This window comes from Indicator indicator, chromosome Z, assembly GCF_027791375.1.
Source record: "Indicator indicator isolate 239-I01 chromosome Z, UM_Iind_1.1, whole genome shotgun sequence".
Lineage (NCBI taxonomy): Eukaryota > Metazoa > Chordata > Aves > Piciformes > Indicatoridae > Indicator > Indicator indicator.
Genome location: NC_072053.1, coordinates 60,844,822 through 60,865,029, shown reverse-complemented (window position 1 = coordinate 60,865,029; position 20,208 = coordinate 60,844,822). Strand labels below are relative to the sequence as shown.

Genomic DNA, 20,208 nt, shown 5'->3' with positions numbered 1-20,208 from the left:
CAGCAGCTGGACTGAGCCTCTAACTGCCTGGCAGCTTTCAGCAGGATGTCCTGTGTATGTGTCAGACTCCTGCACTCTTGTGCACAGCTTCACTGACAGAGCCAAGGGCAACTAGCTCCTGGACACATGCTCACCTGGACTGCCAAAAGCAGAAAATTAACCAGAAATAAATCCTCTAGTGCCAGAAGTGGAGAAAATCCAGGAGGAATACTGTTGAAATGACAAATTAAACTATGAATAATTGATAGTCATAGACTGCCAACTCCCACATCCTGCTCCATCCAGCTATCAGCAGTTTCTCCAGAATGGACACAGCAGCAAAATTATTTACTGGAGTCTGGATTCTTTAGCCTCAAGATCTACCAATCTACAGTTCCTGGGATGTAAAAGGGGTGCAGGGGACTGAAAGCAAGAAGATGGTCACAAGGAACTTAGCTTTCTGAGACACTATACTTTTGGTGAACAAGAAAAACATACATGATTTCTGACAATAGCACATAAAAATAAGCTGGTATAGAGCAGTGATTCATGATGAGTCTGTTACAGTCAACGTGTAAAAACATGTAAACATGACAACCCCATAAAGTTCAACAAGACCAAATGCAAGGTCCTGCATCTGGTTCGGAGCAGTCCCAAGCACCAGTATAAGCTGGGCAGTGTCTGGCTTAAGAGCATCCCTGAAGAAAGGGACTTGAGGGTGCTGGTGGATGAGAAACTCAACATGAGCCACAGGTGTGCACTTGCAGCCCAGAAAGCCAATCACGTCCTGGGCTGCATCAAGAGAAGCATGGCCAGCAGGTCGAAGGAGGTGATTCTTCCCCTCTACTCTGCTCTGGTGAGACCCCATCTGCAGTACTGCATCCAGTTCTGAAACCATTATTACAGGAAGGATCTGGAGGTGCTGGAACGTGTCCAGAGAAGGGCCACAAGGATGATCAGAGGGCTGGAGCACTTCTCCTAGGAGGACAGACTGAAAGAGTTGGGGCTATTCAGTCTGGAGAATAGAAGGCTCTTCCAGTGTCTTAAGGGGGCCTACAAGAAAGGTAGTGAGGAACTTGTTAGGGTGTCAGGTAATGATAGGACTAGGGAGAATGGAACAAAAATAGAAATGGGTAGATTCAGATTGGATGTTAGGAAGAAATTCTTCACCATGAGGGTGATGAGACACTGGAACAGGTTTCCCAGGGAGGTGGTAGAAACCCCATCTGTGGAGGTTTTTGAGGGCAGGCTGGATGTGGGATCTGAGCAACCTGAGCAACCTGATCTAGTGTGAGGTGTCCTTGCCCATGGCAGGGGGGTTGGAACTAGATGGTCCTTGAGGCCCCTTCCAACCCTGACAATTCTATGATTCTATGTAAACTAATGGCAATGCATCTGTCAAATGTATTCACCAAAACCAGCCTTCTAAACATAGTTAAAAATTATATTTACAAGATGTATAACTGCATAATCTAAGTTTGAATAGCAAAGCAGACCTGTATAAATAAATCTTTGGTCCTCTTTGTGGTCATTTTACAATTCTGAGGTAAAAAGAGGAGAAAACAACAGTGCAAGGAGACATCCCAAGAAACATTGAATTCTTTAGAAGCAGCGTATTGGCCATTAAGCAGAAAAACTACTGTATTTACTTCAGAACCCCTCACTTTGGTCTCCATCTTTTTCTCTGAGGCCACTGGCTTCTTTGCCTGTAGGCTGTGCTGTTAGCTACAGGTCTGACTCAAGTTAAAATCAGTTGGAATCTAGTGTCTCTTCTTAAAAACACACCCTCTCTGTTCATCAATTTACCTAGCAGAAGAATAAGGAGTCAAAGAAAGTCTGCTTTGACTGGCAAGCATTTGTCCAGCTGCCAGCTGTAGGAGTGATATGTAGCAAACTTGGTGATTAATGTACCCTGAATTACCTTCCGGTAAATTGAGGAAGTCTGAGCCAGCTGCCTGCAGGCTGTTAAGCTTCTCCTGCTTAGGGGAGCCTTTCATCCCTGGGATGTTGCAGCATATTACTCGGAAGAGCTATCTGCCTCAACAGAGACCTGGGCGCAAAGCAGGAGCATACGGGAAGCCTGGGTCAGTGCAAACAGCCGACCAAAGCTTCAGGTTCATCATGGAGTTGACATATGTTTCAGGAAGACCCAGTCCTTCTTGGTCCTGCTGTTTATGACTGAAGTTCATGAAGGTGTAATGCAGAAAAGTGAAGAGATGCATATGTGCTGCAATGTTTTTGTGCCTAGATGCAGCAAGTCCACTGTGTACCAGAAATGTCATAACCATCCCACATGCATTGTAGAGCCAAGGGGATCAAGGACTGTGCTGTCATCCTGTACATCTGATGGATATTAACACACTTATAATGGCTGCTGAGAAGAAGGGTTACTGATATGTGGAAGTGTGATTTAGCAGTATCTTTTCAATTATTTTTTCCAAATTAGTTGAGTATTTTTGTCTATGGCCGAAAGGCAAGGGAGGGAATGGTCTTGCCTCCCCCAGTATCAAGCATTTCCATTTCCTCCTCTGGAGATAGGGCATTTTCATCCTGCTACCTCAGGAGCTTTGACCAGGGAGGTTTGCCCAGCTGGAGGCAAACCTCAAGGTTGCACAGGGCTATGAACCCTGGGGTTGCAAGGTCCAGGTATGCCTGAGGCAGGAACATAGTTCGAGCGTGCAACTGTGCACATTTTTAGTCACACACAGGAACAACGGATACTGTCTGAGTGATAGAGCAGTCTACTCAGCTTTCCTCAAATTGTGTCTGTCAAGATACTCGGTCAGAGATTAACTCCTCTTTACCATTGCAGAGAAAAAGTACCCTGAGACTTCTGAGCCTTCCTGCCTGCACTGCACTGCAGCAAAACAAATTGCCTGAAATAGTCTTGTCTTTACATACAATTAAAAGAGAATACCAGAAATAAAGCCAATTAAAGTACCTAGCAAATAAGTAAAATACTCCAGTAAAAGTACTACCTCTGTTGTCAAATTGCAGCTCCAGGCCTGCTTTAAATTTCTGTCATTCCTTTCACAGACCTAAAAAGCAATTTGAAACCAGAGTTCACTTTTCATTTTGTTCTATCTGTGGTTGGAAATGACTTCTGTTGCTTTATACACAGCATAGGGAGGCTGTTATTTCTGCAACTTTCATCTTACTGACAAATGTTTTATCATCTGCAGCACCAGAGATACTACGGGGATGTGCCTATGGCCCTGAGGTGGATATGTGGTCTCTGGGGATTATCACCTACATCCTGTAAGTGTAGATGGTACTGTGGAGCAGTTTGGTTTTGAGAACGTGAATGTTTTTATGACATTATGAGCTGTGATGTTGGAAGACACCAGATCCTGAACTTTAATTATGATTTTCCTAATCTTATTTAAGTAAGTAAAATTTTAGAGTAGAGTGGCAAAGCACACAGATTATATATTTTATAAATTTAACTGTGCTTCCTGAATGGCAACAAGGTCTGTGCAGAATCGTGCTATTAGTGTGAATGAATAGCAGCAAAGCTACTGAAAGTAAAAATACAAGCACATGAGTCTTGGAAAGCATAGTGTGGTTCTTTTTCTTACTCACAGAAGCAGTGAGATATACAGTGATTCTATGTAACTTCTCAATTACAGATGGGGTAAGGAGAAGCTAAGGTGCTTGTAGTAGTTTCACAACTCCTGTAATTGTTCCCAAATGCTGCTGCCCCAAAGGAGTCAGCTCCAGCTTTGGCTGGAGCATAAGTGTTTCTGCGTCACAGCATTTCAGCCAGGAGGATAAGAACAGCTGTGGACTCTGTGACTGCAAGTTGGTCCAATGGGTTAAATAATTATTGTCGAAGTGCTCCAATTCCTACAAGACAACCAGAAGCACTGTTGACAGAGGGCTGTGAGTGATGCTGGCTGTACATAATTTAAATAGTTGAAGTTGCAACTATAGACCAGAATTTTAAACAGTTGTATCTCAAGATAGACACATTTATCTGTATTTTAATATGGTTAGTCCAAATTCAATTAGTAATTAATCATAATTATTTTATTGTATTGATGTAGTCATAGAATCATAGGATGTTAGGGGTTGGAAGGGACCTCTGAGGATCATCAAGTCCAACTCCTGCTGCCAGAGCAGGACCATAGAATCTAGCACAGGTTGCACAGGAACACATCCAGATGGATCTTGAAAGTCTCCAGAGAAGGAGACTCCACAGCCCCTCTGGGCAGCCTGTTCCAGTGCTCTGTAACCCTCACAGTGAAGAATTTCCCCCTCAAGATGAGGTGGAACGTCCTGTGCTGTAGTTTAAATCCATAACTCCTAGTTCTACCATGGGGTGCAACGGAGAAGAGCCCATCCCCTCCCTCTTGACACCCAGCTCTCAAATATTTATAAACATTTATTAAATCCTCTCTCAGTCTTCTCTTCTCCAGACTAAACAGCCCCAGTTCTCTCAGCCTTTCCTCATAGGGCACAGGCTCCAGTCCCTTAATCAATCTGGTAGCTGTCTGTTGGACTTTCTCCAGCAGATCCTTGTCCCTCTTGAGCTGGAGAGTCCAAACCTGGATGCAACACTCCAGGTGAGGCCCTCACCAGGGCAGAATAGAGTGGGAGGAGAACCTTCCTTCATCTGCTGGACGCACTCCTCTTAAAGCACTCCAGGATCCCCTTGGCCCCCTTGGCCACAAGGGCACATAGCTGACTCATGGATAACTTGTTACCCACCAGGACTCCCAGGTTCTTCTCCAAAGGGCTGCTCTCCAACAGATCAACCTCCTGAACTGTAATGATACAGTTTATTATTCCTTCCCAGATGCAGGACTCTGCACTTATGCTTGTTGAACCTCATTAGGTTCCTCTCTGCCCAGCCCTCAGGCTGTCCAAGTCTCGCTGAATGGCCACACAGCCTTCAAGCGTATCAGCCAAGCCTCCCAGTTTGGCATCACCAGCAAACTTGCTGAGCAGACCCTCTGTCCCCTCATCAATATCGTTGATGAAGACATTGAACAGGACTGAGCCCAGCACTGATCCTTGGGGACCTCCACTAGTTACAGCTCTCCAGCAGGACTTGGCATCATTGACCACCACTCTTTGGACTCTATTTTGTAACCAGTTCCTAATCCATCTCCCTGCTCTTCTATCCCACAATTCCTGAGCTTACTCAAAAGGATAGTGTGGGAGACAGTGTCAAAAGCCTTACTAAGGTCAAGGTATGTGGTGGTCTCCCTGCATCTACCTATTCAGTTACGTCATCATAGAAGGCTATCCCAGGCAGTCAGGGTCACGGCTTTGCTGGCAGGCTCCTGGGCAGGATCGCTGGCAGGCTCCTGGGCAGGATCGGTCCCAGGCTGATGGTAGCAGGCAGGTCCTACAACTGGTGGGCCAGTCCAGAGAGAAGTGAGCAAGAGCAGCAAAAGATGAACGCCCAAAATGGCAGAGCCAAAATGAGTGGGCCCCAAACAAGGGTGAGAGGTGTGAAATTGAGAGCAGCAGGAAAATGAGAGCACTGCAGACTGCTCTCTGCTCACCCTTTTTCTATATTACTAGACAATCTGTCCAGGCCAAAATGTGAAATATCCCCCTTATCACATTTCCAAATCCCAGCAGGCTTCGCCCCACCCTGGCAAATACTTGTGGGGCCTCCACCCAACACGGATAATAAGCTGTCCCCAGGGCAGGGGAAGGCGATTTCACACCTTTTGTCTTCCCCCATTCAAACCTCTGCTGATAGAAAATGACGGAAGGTGGGGGATTTGGAGCACCCTGCAGTATGGGTCCACACCTTCCCTATTCTTCCTTTTCCTACTGATATATTTGAAGAAGCCCTTTTTTTACTTCTCTTTTACTTTCTTTGCCAGTTTTAGTTCCAAGAGGGCTTTGGCCTTCCTTGTTGCCTTCCTATATGCCTGAGCATCTACTCTATAGTTTTTCCATATGACAAGTCCCTTCCTCCATCAACTCTTTCTTCCATGAGATTTCCTTCAGAGGCTCCTTGCTCATCCATGCAGGTCTCCTGGCATGTCTACCCCTATTTTACTCAAGGGAACACACCTATCTTGGGCTAGGAGGAAGTGGCATTTAAAAATTGTCCAACTTTCTTGGGCTTCTTTACCCTCCAGGATCTTAGCCCATGGGATTCCTGCAAGTATACCTCTGAGGAGTACAAAGTTACCCCTGTGGAAGTCCAGGGTTGTGATCCTACTTACTGCCCTGCTTCTACCCTGTATAATGCTAAACTCCACCATGTCATGATCACTGTTGCCAAGGCTGTTCCCGAACTTAATGTCCCCAACCAGTCCTTCTTTATTAGTTAACACAAGGTCCAGCAGTGAGCCTCTCCTTGTTGGCTCCTCCATTACCTGCATCAAGAAGTTATCATCAACACACTGCAAGAGCCTTTTGGACTTGCTGTGCCTGGCTGTGCGTTTGCCAGCAAATGTCAGGGTGATTGAAGTCACCCACGAGTACCAAGGAGGGTGTTCTAGTGGCTACCTCCAGTTGACTTGTAGAAGGCTTCATCAGCATCTTCTGCTTGATTTGGTGGTCTGTAGTAGAACCCCACAACACTTTCACCTATCTTTCCACATTCCTTAATTCCCACAATCCCACAAGCTTTCCACCTGTTCTACCTCCCACCCTGGGTGGAACTCAACACATTCCAGTTGCTCTCGCACATAGAGAGCACCACCACTACCTCACCTTGTTGGTCTATCTTTCCTGAAGAGTACATAGCCCTCCGTGACCACTCCAGCCATGGGAGCTGTCCCACCATGTTTCAGTGATTCCAATTATATCATAGTCATGCAACCTAATACAGATCTCCAACTCCTTCTGCTTATTCCCCATGCTCCATGCATTGGTATATAAGCATTTCAGAGAGGGAATTAACCCATTAGTTTTCACTCCTGCTGTCCGACCACTCCTGGCCACCTCCATGGCCACCCACCTACCAGTGAGCTCTGCATGTGCTGGTGTTTCCTTGTTGTCTCTTGCATCTTCCCCAAAGTATGGCTCATTATTCCCCACCTGCCCTGAAATAGCAGTGGGGCTGGCGCACCACCCCTCAAGCATCCCAGGCTTGATTGTAGTGATATCCTGGTTTCTCCCTTTCCCCCTTTCAAATCTGGTTTAACGCTCAATCAATGAGCCCAACCAACCTCTGTGATACAAACCTTCTCCCGCTTTGAGAAAGATCAACCCATCTGCTGCCAGCAGATCTGGCATCATGTGCGGTGGCTCCTCGTCAAAAAAACCCAAAGTCCTGTTGGAGGCACCAGGCTCGAAGCCAAGAATTGATCTGGTGTGTCCTCCTTAGTCTTTCTGGGTTGGTCCCTGCAATTGGGAGGATAGAGGAGAACACTATCTGGGGTCCCACTCCCTTAACCAGTTGACCCAAGGCCTTGAAGTCTCTTTTGATAGGCCCCAGCTTCCTGTTTTCAAGGTCGTCATTACCTATCTGGAAGGTTAATAATGGGTAGTAATCTGTGGGCTGTACCAAGGTAGGAAACCTTCTTACCACATCCTTAACCTGGGCACCGGGGAGGCAGGAGAGTTCTCTTTGAAGTGGGTCAGGTCTGCATAATGGGCCTTCTGTTCCCATCAGAAGGGAGTCACCTATAGCAATGACTCTTTTTTTTGATGGAGGTTGTTTGAATGCTAGGCCTTCGCTTCCTTAGTCTTGGGAATACTTCTAAGACATAGGGCTCATCTTTCTCATTGTCTGGCTGCACTTGGAGAACATCATATCTATTCTGCAAAGGCACCTGGGGGCTGGGGGAATAACTGAAGCAACACTCCTGCCACTCCCCCCTGCTGAGGGGGAGGAGGGAGGTGGGCAAGGCAGGAGTTTGTTTATTGCTTTGACCATGGACTTGCCTGCACTCCTTGCTTTCCCTTAGATTACTGCCTTCAGTTTGGAGAGCGAAGGCTATGGGGTATTTGCCCTTCAGCAATACTTAATAGGTGTTTCTGACTCTTCAGGGCAGTCAGAGCCTGGCTCCACCAGTCATTCTTGTCCTCAGCTTCCCTAATGCTCCTAAGCCTATCAACTTCATCTTTCAATCTGTCAGCCTCACTTTGAAGCTCTGCTGCATGGCTCAGTAGAAATTCTACCTGCTCGCAGAGTGCACAGCTGCCCTCTACCAAGGAGAAACTGAGGCATTCACTACAGCCAGCAACCTGAATCATTGCATCCTCCTGTGGGTGCTCTGTCTGTGTACCCACCTCCATCTTGGCTGGCATCGGAAGCATGATCTTCTTCTGACAGGTAGAGACCATTTTGACTGAGATGTGAAAGCTAATTTTAATTTTTTAATTAAAAAAAAATATTTTAAAAAAAATTAAACCAGATGAGACTTCTGCACTCAGTCACCTGACCCAGCATGCACTGTTTGCTGTGACCCAGTGAGAGAGCTATCTCTCTTGCTGAATCATGGTCTCATGGGTTTTCCTGTTCTCTTCACGTTTAAATTTCCTGCAGCTGACTCCTAGCTACGTCTCCCTCTTGAGCTGGCACATGAGAAGATAACCCTGCTGGTCCTCACTGTCTGTTCTGGTCCACCGGCCCCAGTAAAGGCCCAAAAAGAAACCATAATCACCACTCAGCTAGAGGTTACTGGATTCAGTCCTGAGTCGCTCTCTTGCTGAATGGCAGTCTCACTTAACTTGCTTGTATAGTTGCATATAATACTAGCAGGATGCCTTTTATGGAAAGAAAATGGGGTTTGCACATACACATGAAAGAGATGGAGGATTTTATACATCTGGGCCATTTTCATTCCCCTTCTAGCGCTCGTTAACTATGTCCATAAAGTACAGTGTGTAATGATACAATTACTTTCTTTATGTGTTTTGAGAAGAAAGAATTATATTTTCTAGGGTTATACTAATTGTACTTGTAAGTATATATAAACACTCTGATGGAAATACCAGAGAAGGTCTTTTGTTTTGTACATAAGCTTCAGATAAGTCACAGGTCTCCTTTTGGATGCATGTAGAAAACAAGAGACAATATTCCTATTTGCCATTTTTTTATCTCTTCCTTTTAAAATGTGAATCTTTGTCTCAAGGCCTTGTTCAAAGCTATAGATAGCCACATCTCAGATATTACCTGCCAGGTAATCATTCCTCATCAAATCTAGTAGTACATTAGTGGCAGAGAGGTGTGAAATTTGCCAGCAGGGCTGTTTCTGAGATTGGAGAGGTGCCTTTTGCTGTGCCTTTAGAAAGATGTCTAGGCTAAGCCTTGGGCTTGACTAGTTTTTCAATAACTGAAGGACAGCTGTTGTACTTGAAACTGACAGCATTCCTTAAGCAGAACTTGCTTTCAGATGTAGACCATCTCGAAGTAAGAACACCCAGCAAATTCCTATTTGAATGTATGGAGATGCTTTTGCTATATGCCACCTTTCAAAACCATTAATCTACTCAGGAGATGCTCCCAAGCCATGCTAAATCTCTGCACTGGTGTAAACACAAGTGTTTGAGCTCCTGCTCTGAGTAGGACACCACTAGTGCAGATAACCCTCTTTGTAGTCTTTCAGTTTCTCTCTTCCTCTCTTCTTCACATTTCACCCACAGGAAGAAGCCAAGCAAAAAGGGTGCTCATCTCTTCCAGCTAGCTTTACCAATATTGCACATTTAAAACTGTTTTTATTTACAGTAAAGCTTTGTAAGATCAACATTTCTGAGGTATTAGAAACTGAGACGAGAAAGATACATCTATAGTAACAAATTCATTAATCCTGCAGCCTGAAAGACAGTGTTGCACGTTGAAGTCTCACAGTTTAACAGAGAGAATAATGCACTTCAGTACAATTAAAAAAAATGCGTTGCTGTATGTGCATCCAAAATAGAGTGGATGTAAGGTTTAACTAACCATGCATAAAACTGTACCTTCTCACCAATACAAAGTGGACTTAGTGTGTGATTTTTACAAAATGTATTTTTACAGAAAAATTAGTTTTCAGGCAAATTATATTATGACCTGTTGAGGCTATCATTAATTCAGGGAAGCAAAATTTATAATTTTAACAGCAAAGAGAACCAGTCCTTTTGTATTCCTGCAGCAGCTTAGAAATGCTGTTGGACATATGAGATCCAGATAGTGATCAACAAATACAGAGGGTTTGTTTGGAATGTAAATTTGGTTTTAATGAAATGTGTGCTTTTAGTAACTTATTTAAAAGGTCACAAAACACCATGATTTTGAAACTGTTTACATTGATTCTTCTCTATTTGGTAGGTAATTGATTTTAAATTAATTGTCATAATTAATTAATTAGTAATTAATTGCCAATGAGATCTAGACAGGCTGGAGAGCTGGGTTCAGGAAAACCTCATGAAGTTCAAAAAGAACAAGTACAGAGTCCACATGTAGGTAGGAATAACAGCAGGGACCAACACAGGTTAGGGGCTGCCCTACTGGAAAGCAGCTTCATGGAGAAAGACTTTGGAGTTTGCCAAGGAACAACGTGTCCTTGTGGCCAAGAGAGCCAATGATATCCTGGGATGCATCAAGAAAAGTTTGTCCAGCAGGCCTAGGCAGGTTCTTCTCCCCCTCTACTCTGCCCTGGTGAGAGCACACCTGGAATACTGTGTCCAGTTTTGGGCTCCCCAGTTCAAGAGAGATGGGAACCACCTTGAGAGAATCCAACAGAGAGCCACAAGGATGGCTACGGGACTTGAGCACCTCCTCTTCATAGAGAGACTGAGAGACCTGGGGCTGTTTAGTCATGAGAAGATTGAGAGGGGATCTCATCAGTGTCTATAAATATCTGAGGGGTGGATGTCAAGTGGAGGGGGTGGTGGTGCACAATAATAAGACAAGGAACAAGGGGTACAAGCTTGAATGTAGAAGATTTCACCTCAACGTACGGAGAAACTTCTTTACAGTGAGAGTGACAGAGCACTGGAACAGGCTGCCCAGAGACATTGTGGAGTCTCCTTCTCTGGACACATTCAAAACCCATCTGGATGCATTCCTGTGCGGCGTACCCTAGGTGATCCTGCTTCGGCAGGTGGGATTGGACCCAATGGTCTCTCCCTTCCAACCTCCAAGGTACTGTGATAATAAAATGAAATTTCATAAGAAAATTAAATCAAGAAGAGCCATGTTGGGTCTTTACCCTGGTGTAATTTACCTAATTTGAAATCACACCTCTACTTTTGTTCATCTAATTTGACATATAGCAAAAATATCTGTCTGCTGAAATGGATACTTTTTTAGATAGAAAATTTCTATAGTTATGATGAAAAATATTGTCATAAATAAGCTAGCAAAAAAAACCCTTTTAAAATTTTATTGGGAATAAAGGCAAGCAAAGCAGCATGCTGGGCTGAGAAAAGGGACAAAAACCACAGCAACAGCAATAGCTTTTTTCCTTCTTATACAGCTATCTTGTTTACGTAAACAGGCTTATGTTAAATAGAAGGCAGGGATATGACAATGAGTTCCCAGAATGTTCTGGGGTGCTCCAGAGGAGGATGGGATCAAAGGATGAGGCAATCTTTCTGACAGTGTCTGCCAAAGGCCTCCCACCTTAAACATGCAGCGTTCCCAAGGTTTCTTATCTGAAATCCTCACATTCCAAGGCAAAGATAGTACCGCTTTTATCTTTGATCTGTCTGGTTAAAAAGCCAGTCCGAGCCCCTCGAAAACGGCTCTTTGCGATCCTTCAAAACATGCTTCTTGAACTTCACTCCCAACTCACCCCTTGACACAAATCACATATTCATAACAATATTCATAACAATATTTTCAGGCGTAAATAGACATTCACTTAAGCTTCCCATATAGTCACTGCAAGCCTTAAATGTAGTCTCCCTGTATATCACCAGTTATCTCATATCTCAAAGCCAGTTTTGGATGAAACATTTGGTGGCCCAACAAACCTGCTCAGGCAAAATGCCCCATGGTGACAGGAGCTGATGAGAATTAGTGGTGGGAGAGGCAGGCAAAGGCAAGGGGAGAAGAAAATGGACTGTGATAGGCTCCCACCTACTGAAGCACGTAATATTTGAAGATTAGATCCTTGTGTTTTAATCCATCTTTACCAGATCTGGAAATTAGTAATGTGCCCAGAATGTGCTTACAGTCGAGGTTTTCTCCTTTTCAACAATACAAAATGATGCAGCTGTTCCACCTATGGCCACACTCTATTCCCAAAACCACATTTCCTCCTTGAACATGTCCTCTTTTTTTCAGGACAGTAAGCACACTGATTGGGTTTAAAAATGTAAAAGCAAGTTCAAATCTGAGGTTAAAATTTCTCTATCTATTACTTTCTTGTTCTTTGTGGTCTGCAGTTGCTTTCCTGTCATCATCTCATTGCTAGTTGCATTTTCTGGAAGCAGAGTAGCAGATAAACCTATTTAACTCAGAACACCTACCAAATGAACAAAAAATTGACTTTAAAACATTTTATTATGTGTGCATGCATGATTAAAGCACAATGAAGTGACAAAAAGAGGACATTATATAAATGGAAATTAATTCTGTGAGTTTGTTTTGCTGAGGGCTTTGTCAGGATCTGTACTGTTCAGTATATTCCAAAGTACAGTCATTAGTGAGATTACAAAATGTCTTTATAAAGATGAAAGCTGATTATTAAAATCAGCCCAAGATGATTACATTTTGTGGATTTTAGGATGAAAGAACTTACAGTGATGAACATAATGAAAAACCAACCCTAACTGGACACATAAAAACTTCTAACTTCAAAGGTAAAAAGTTGTTCCTCAGCTAATTCCTATCCCTATGGAAGGAGTTACAGGGATTCTGATAATTGTTTTATGAACATGTTAACTTTGTGCTTGCAAACAGTCCAAAAAACCTGCAGATTCAAGGTCAGGAATTGTTAACAAAGAAATGGAGATTAAAATAGAAAACATCATTACACTAATTTACAACTCTGTTGTGTGGCCACACTGAATGGTGTTTGCACCCAGTTTGAAAAGACACATGACTGGAGAAGACTCACAGAAGAGAGCAAGGCTGAGCAAAAACTTCACGTCCAAGGGACTTCAACTTGAGATGAGCAGACCGAAGAACCACTATAGGTTCTTGAAGGTAGACAGGTATCAAGTGTTGCATGGCTGCTTTTATGGTAAGCCGCTATACTAAAAGTTTTGACTATAGACATGTGAAAATGCAATACTTACAATTTCATCAGTCTTACCCAGTGCTTATGTGTATTTATTAACAAGTTTGTTCTGGTCTGTAGAAGCAGGACTTCCTAAATACATTTAGGTCTGTTTTTCCAACAGTAGTCAACAGTACATGAAGCAGGGAAAGGTAATACAGGAAAAACAGGAACTGTTTATAACAACCCAAGGTTAATCGATCTTTGATATTTTTTTTTTTAATCCTTGCAGACTTTGTGGCTTTGAACCATTTTATGATGAAAGGGGAGACCAGTACATGTTTAAGAGAATCCTGAATTGTGAATATGACTTTGTGTCCCCATGGTGGGACGATGTGTCTCTGAATGCCAAGGATTTAGTAAGTAAAGTATAAATAAAACTGCAGTATCTTTGCTCATATGTGTTTGGCTAACGTAATTTACAGTGAGAAAGAGAGTCTATTTTAGGGTAAGGTCATAATAATTTAAGCTTTTTCTCAGTAGATAAGGAAAGATTCATTACTTTTAAATATGGCCCATTAACAAAATGCAAGGGCTGACATGATGCATCTGCACTGTATTCTTTTATTACTGGATAAAGTAAACTGGATCCAGGACATTCTAATCTGCTAAGATACATGTGCTTGAGTTTGATTTTTAGTCAACAATAATTTGCACAATTCTGTTATTTCATTGACACTCAAGACACAAGTGATCAATCCCATATTATGTATACAAATTGCCATAAAATGCAACATAATTAATGTTTGTAATCAACTTCAGATACCTCAAATGGAAGGAGTGTAGAAGTTCAAAGTCCTTTTTTTTATTACATTAGATGTGAATTGTTTTTACGGTAAAAAATTAAAATAATCATACACCACCTTGTGTTGTCAAAACCCAGATAAGAAGCAGCTTGTAGTAAAGCTACTTCTGTGATTCTATGATTCTTCTTTATTGTATACAAAACGCTTTGGTCTAGACTGAACTCTACCATTTTTTCTACAGCAAAGCTCAGCGTTCCAAACTAATACAAAAATCCCAAAGTACAAAGGTTGATAAGTATAAATGAAGAATAAAGCTAACAGTCTTCTGTACTTCTTCCTTGTGATGCAGGTTAAAAGGTTGATTGTCTTAGACCCCAAGAAACGCCTCACCACTCTACAGGCTTTGCAGCACCCATGGGTGACAGGAAAAGCAGCAAATTTTGCACATATGGACAATGCACAGAAGAAACTTCAAGAATTCAATGCCCGGCGCAAGCTTAAGGCAAGTGTCTGGACATAGTCTCTGTTATGATTATCAAAGCATGCAATTAACTTAATAGCCTTACAGAAACCTTGAACAGTTTTCAATGCAACATTTCTTAACACCATGGACTTTCTTATTTCAGATGATTGAAGAAGATGAAAATTGGTTTAGTCAGTGTCTGCAACCAAACAGGTTGATAACTCTATCTACATAGACAGAACTGCTGAGAATGAGCACAACTTTTGCAAATTCCATACCTTCATGCTTTCCTTGTTTCTCTTGCTTCTGTCCCTCTGTATGTCCTGTACTATTTGCACATCCTTAGAATACTCAACAGAAAAACCAAAATTCTGAGTAGTTTCCTCATGAGCATCTGTAAATCTGGAAGACATTTAATCTACTGTAGCATATTTTTATTTGTAAGTCACCCTCACCTATCAATACAAAGCAGGTACTTAAACCATCTTTTATATGATCTACAGTCAGTATTTCAGCTATATAAGTCCTTAACATATGTGGGATGATATTAAGAGGCCCAAAACATGTATTTCCAAGTACCTATACTAGGAAATGTGCAATAGTGTTCTTAATAGTGTTCTTCGTAGTGTTCTTCATCTGAAAATTTAGCACTGCAAGTCACTAGTATACTCCTTTACCATCTAGAATACACTTAACATAGGAAGAAACAGGAAAACTGCAAACGGTAGGCAGCTGGCCATCTAAATGACATAACATCAGGAAAAACGCTCTCCCTTAATCCCTTCTTTAGTTGTTAAAGATTTGTGTATACTTAGGAGAGACTTCCAGGGAGAGATACTTCAACACAGGAATTATTACCAACAGTTATAGTGAAACTACCTTTGTAGCTCTGGGCACTTAAAGCATCTTGTCTAAGGGCTTTGTAAGTCCTGTGCAAAACCAAACTCACAAACAATGACCCTTAACTGGTTTTGCTTGTTTTTTTTCATTATTATTAGGGAAATTATTAGGGCAAAGGAAAAGGTTTGATGGTTTACAAAAGTCTCAGACATTAGATATAATTCATGATGATGTGATTCTGCCCATGCAGAACTGACTAAACATGACTATTAACCTTGTTCTCTTCAGAAGGCTTTCTGAAGCCTTGCTGCTGAGTTGATGTATATTCACTGATGATGCCGTGCAGCATTGTTATATCAAAATTATTTCAGAACACAAGCAAAGTCATATATTTCATTATTTCTGAATAAACTGTTACCTTACCTGCTCAGAAGTTCAAAAATCACGTACCATTTTTGTATGTTTTGAGTTTGATTCTCTTTTTATTTCCACACCTTTAATCACCAGTGAGATTTTTTTAAGCCCACTTTATTGAGATCCTTAGAGTCAACAATTTTATACTTGTGTTTAAAAGTTTTTGGTTTTTATTTCTTCATTGCTTTTCCATTAAAGATCAAATGTCCAAATCTCTAGTTGTTAAGTGAATTAAATGGAGCTAACAGAGCAGAGTTAAGTTTTACACATATACATGCATAAAATGAAGCACAAATTTTTAGACAATTAATTCCTTCCCAAAAAATAAGAACAAAGCAGAAAACCAGGTAGTGAATACATGTTTTAGTTGTTGTTTAACAGAGAATATTATAAAATTATTCTCTTCCCCAACATACAAGTCCAGCAGCAGACTTTCTTTACATAAAGACATATTTTTATACAGTAACTTTAAAGCTGTCAGTCATGATTTGCTTTTTCATGGATTGTGTTAAATTAGTTTCATAAACATCCAAGTCTGAAATAGTTTCTCAAAAAAAAAAAATGCACTATGTGCAGCCAAAATTTCCTGTTAATTTTGGCTAAGTTATAAGTTTGTGAAAACAGCAATTCTGAACATCAATCAAGTATATAAGGTGGCCTTCTAAATCTGTTCAGGCTCAGCGAGGTATCTGACTGTGACATTACCATGAAAGCTAAATGTTATTATGTTCCCCAATGGGACAATGTTAAGGCCACCATCCTGATAGACCATGTCCTTCAAGGAATGTTTGCTTGATCCTCTCTTTCTCAGGCTGCAGTAAAAGCTGTGGTGGCATCAACACGCCTCGGCAGTGCCAGTGGTCACAGTGCACATGACAGCAACAAGCACAGCCATAACCCATCTCCTGTCCATGATGGCAAACCTGAAAAGAAACCCACTCAGGAAGCAGAAGCAGCTGCAGAAGAAATGTCTTAGGTCAATGCACTTCCTTGTTTCAGCTGAGATCTGTCATTTTATACACCAGCTAACTTGCCATTCAGCAAGAGAGATTTGTAAGCTTGGCATCTCTGGTTCTGCTTTGGTGTGCCAAATGCACTGGCTGGTGATCCTACCTTCAATGCATGTAACTGCTTATGAAAATAGTAAACTGTTCCATTAGGCATGTCATGGAAACAGTGTTATTTGCAGTAATACCGGCAGGTAAAATCATGGGGATGAATAACTATTTACCATAAGGCATATACTTCATACGCATCTCTCCAGTGTTTCTAGATATAATTTGAAACAAAATGCTATTTACTTTGATTTTATTAAAACAGGTGTTTTCCGTATGCCATGAACTGCTTCCTTCCAGATTTATAGTCCTGCAGCAAACGAAATGGAAGGAAAGACCAAGCCAGTGCTTGGTTGATGTACGAAATAGGGCTTTTAATCTGTGAAATTAAAAAAGTATTTGGGGATTTATAGGCAAGAAACATTCCACTTCTTCCAGGAAGAAATTGAAATGTTAATTTAACTGGGCATGAAAATGTACATTCCTCAAGCTTGTGTTGAGAATGCCTCATTCTGACTTTTCCTGTTTATATATAGCATTTTACTGACAACCGAAATTACTCAAAATTCTGCCATTTCATTCTCTAGCAAAGTGTTAGCCAAACAAAATGTTAGACTGAAAGAAGGTTAGAGTAGATGCAAAATGTTGAAATACTATTATATTTATCCATTAAGTTCTGAACTGTGCAGCTAGAAGGTATTTTTATAAGGTCCTAAGGGAGTAATCTGCAATTATATAAGTTGTAAATTCTGAATTTGCTCTGGGGAAGTGCTTTTATATGAGGTCTGAGAGCAAGTAAGCATAATCTAGTTGCTTCCTAGATAGTTTAACTTCATGAGTAACGAGTTTTCGCTTGCTAGCATAATTAGTCCAGATTTTCCTAACAAAACATCCCTCCTGTGAAGTGATCCACCAGCACAGATCTCGCATTCATCTAGATCTCCTGTGTTTAAGTTAAAAGCTGTGTGCATGGATCAGCTTGCAAAATTAGGGTCGGGCTCTTCAGCCATCTTGAAGTTTCGTTCAACATAATTGGTAGGAACTGAAAAACTTGACATGCATCATTATGTATGACTGTTTACACCTGTCTGTTACACATCAATTGTCATCAATTGTCATCAATATTACATAAATGGCAAAAAGAAGGTGATACACAACGCCATTTTGTTTGTCGTGTTTGTTAAACTTTTTAATACTGTTACCTAATATCTTAATACACTCAAAGTTTCTCTTTAATGGTTTTTCTATTAAGTTAGGCCTTGCACAACTTACCTTGAAAAAAGAAGTCATTGATAAAACATCCAGTAGCTCCATTTTCTGATTAAATATATTGCTATTCATATGGTAAGCTTGATAAATGAAATGTAATCTAGATTAATGTAAAAAGGAAGATTAAAGATACTGTCTTTATAGGTGAGAATGCATGCTAATGAATGTATATACTTGAGATTTTTTTATCCATTTATTTCTTTCTAACTCTTTGAACTTGTACAGAAATAATCAGTTTAGAAAGATAGTAAAAAATGAGACAGGTGGATATATCTATCACCTCCTCCAATCTTTCTTATCTCCTGCAAGGTGGTTGCAGGAGAAACACATTTCTCAGCGACAAGTCTCCTCCCCAGGTTACAGTGGTGAAGCAATCAAGGTTCAGTCAGTGGGGAGATTTGGCAAGAGAGGTTGAATTTCTTTAGAGTTTCCTCCTTTGTTTGGGTTAATTACTTGTGATCTGCAGAAATGAAGCCAGCTGCGCAGTCTTTGAACAATTCTTAGTACTTGAGCCAAAGTGTCTTCATCTGAGGCATGGTTTGTTGAGTTGAAAAGCAATCACAACTGATTCTTAGAGCTATTCTTTGCTGAATTATGCCATAGCATATCATAAATATGAATCAGTGTCATGCATCTGGAAACCTCTGTGTGATAGCATAATCTCAGTCTTGTACTTACAGTCTCTGGGGCTTCCATTGGTTTTGATTAGTTTATTATGCTCTTTTATTAGGCTCAACATGAAACAATCGAGGTGTCTGGGCTGGATGAATTACCGGGAGGTGGCTCAGTAAAGTAGTATGTCTAGCTTATGTGTGACAGTACTATAAAGGAGGAAGAGGTGTACGCATGTAACTGAAGAAAAGAGTGTTAGATGCATTGGTTTTATCTGAAAAAATTGCTTTCTGGTAGTCATAATTCTGCCATAATTCTGACTTGGGATCACAACACCTGTGTCTTACTGTAACTGAAAATCACAAATGAAAACTACTGGAAGTGGACCAGTTCCACATCTGTTTTTGAAAACTAGGTAAAAAATTACTGGTGCTGATTTCCATTCAAATCCTATGCTTAACATTTTTCAAATGTTCAATGTATTAGCAAAGTTCTTCTAGTACAGAAGGGGAAACCTTGTAATCTTTTTGAAGAATTTAACACAGCAAAATGTCCTTTTGTTTGTTTTGTTGTTTTTTTTTTTTTTTTAGAGGCAGATTATACTATAATATTTGAAAACTAGGCTGAGGATCTGATGGCTGTTAAATGGCTAACAATGCCCTGCTTTTGCACAATGGCAGCGTATTTAACAAGTTCAGAACATTCACTCCAAAATAGAACAGATTTTCTGTCATTTCACTTTGGCTTGCAGTTTTGCAGATGACACAGTAGGTTGCACTGCATAAGCCTGGGGCTATTTTGTTAGCTGAAGGTTGTACTTTGCATTATGCTAGCATGTTGTAAAGATACAGATACACTGTACTCAAACTTTTGAATGCAAAAGGGTATCAAGGCAAAAGTCTGTGATTCAGAAGGAGGGTACTAATGCCTCTATATGGTGTCTGGCATACAGAGTGCCAGAAACTTCCCAGTATCCCCTTTGCAAGGACTCTGCCTCAGCAAACAAAGAAAAGTGCTCTGAAATGCGATGTGATACTGGAGCAGGATAAAAGTGGCAACCAAAGTTTTGGGAAGTGTTATAGTGTGAGAGCTGGAATTACCCTCCAACACTGACAATAACCAGGCTAACTCAGTCCGGAAGCAAATGAAGCTGTATTTACAGGCAAAACTACAATCTATGATGAAATGCAATGAATATATACAAATATACACTATTCACAACATTTACAAATATGTACAATTAACAGAAAAACACAACAAAGCCCTCTGACCCCCAGAAAGGAGGAGCTGTGCTTCTTTCCCTTCCCAGAGCAGGCAAATGGGAAGAAAGCCAAGAAGCTGAGAGGATTGTTAAACTTAGCTTGTCAAGGTCAGTATGCAGGTGTGTGTGTTACCTTCAGCCAGAGGAGAAAAGAAGCAGACAGACTGAGAAAGAAGATGGACTGCCTGACTGATTGTATCTTGTTTTAAACGTTTCTATCTCTCCAATGGAAGTGTTTAAAATAATCATTACTTTGCTTTCTTACACCCAATAGTGATTTATTTACATTCTTTCACTTTTCTGCTTGAACTTTGTGAGAAGAAATTAAAGACACAGTGTTAAAACCATCACAGGAAGGCTCTCAGACCATTAGGGAGTCCTAGGCTGGAGGAGGCTGTGGCTTACTACCAGCTGAGCCTCAGCATTTAATAAACGAAGATCC

General features: G+C 41.2%; 1 protein-coding gene across 1 annotated transcript in view; it reads left to right on the top strand.

The window, feature by feature from the left end:
• The window catches only part of CAMK4 (calcium/calmodulin dependent protein kinase IV), a 225,799-nt gene extending 209,254 nt beyond the window's left edge, over nucleotides 1-16,545 (top strand). The window contains exons 8-11 of the mRNA XM_054398040.1: nucleotides 3,162-3,237; nucleotides 13,339-13,465; nucleotides 14,202-14,354; nucleotides 16,381-16,545. Coding sequence (XP_054254015.1) covers nucleotides 3,162-3,237; nucleotides 13,339-13,465; nucleotides 14,202-14,354; nucleotides 16,381-16,545 — 521 coding nt within the window. The remainder of the gene's footprint in view (nucleotides 1-3,161; nucleotides 3,238-13,338; nucleotides 13,466-14,201; nucleotides 14,355-16,380) is intronic.
• The last annotated feature ends 3,663 nt before the right edge of the window (nucleotides 16,546-20,208 follow it).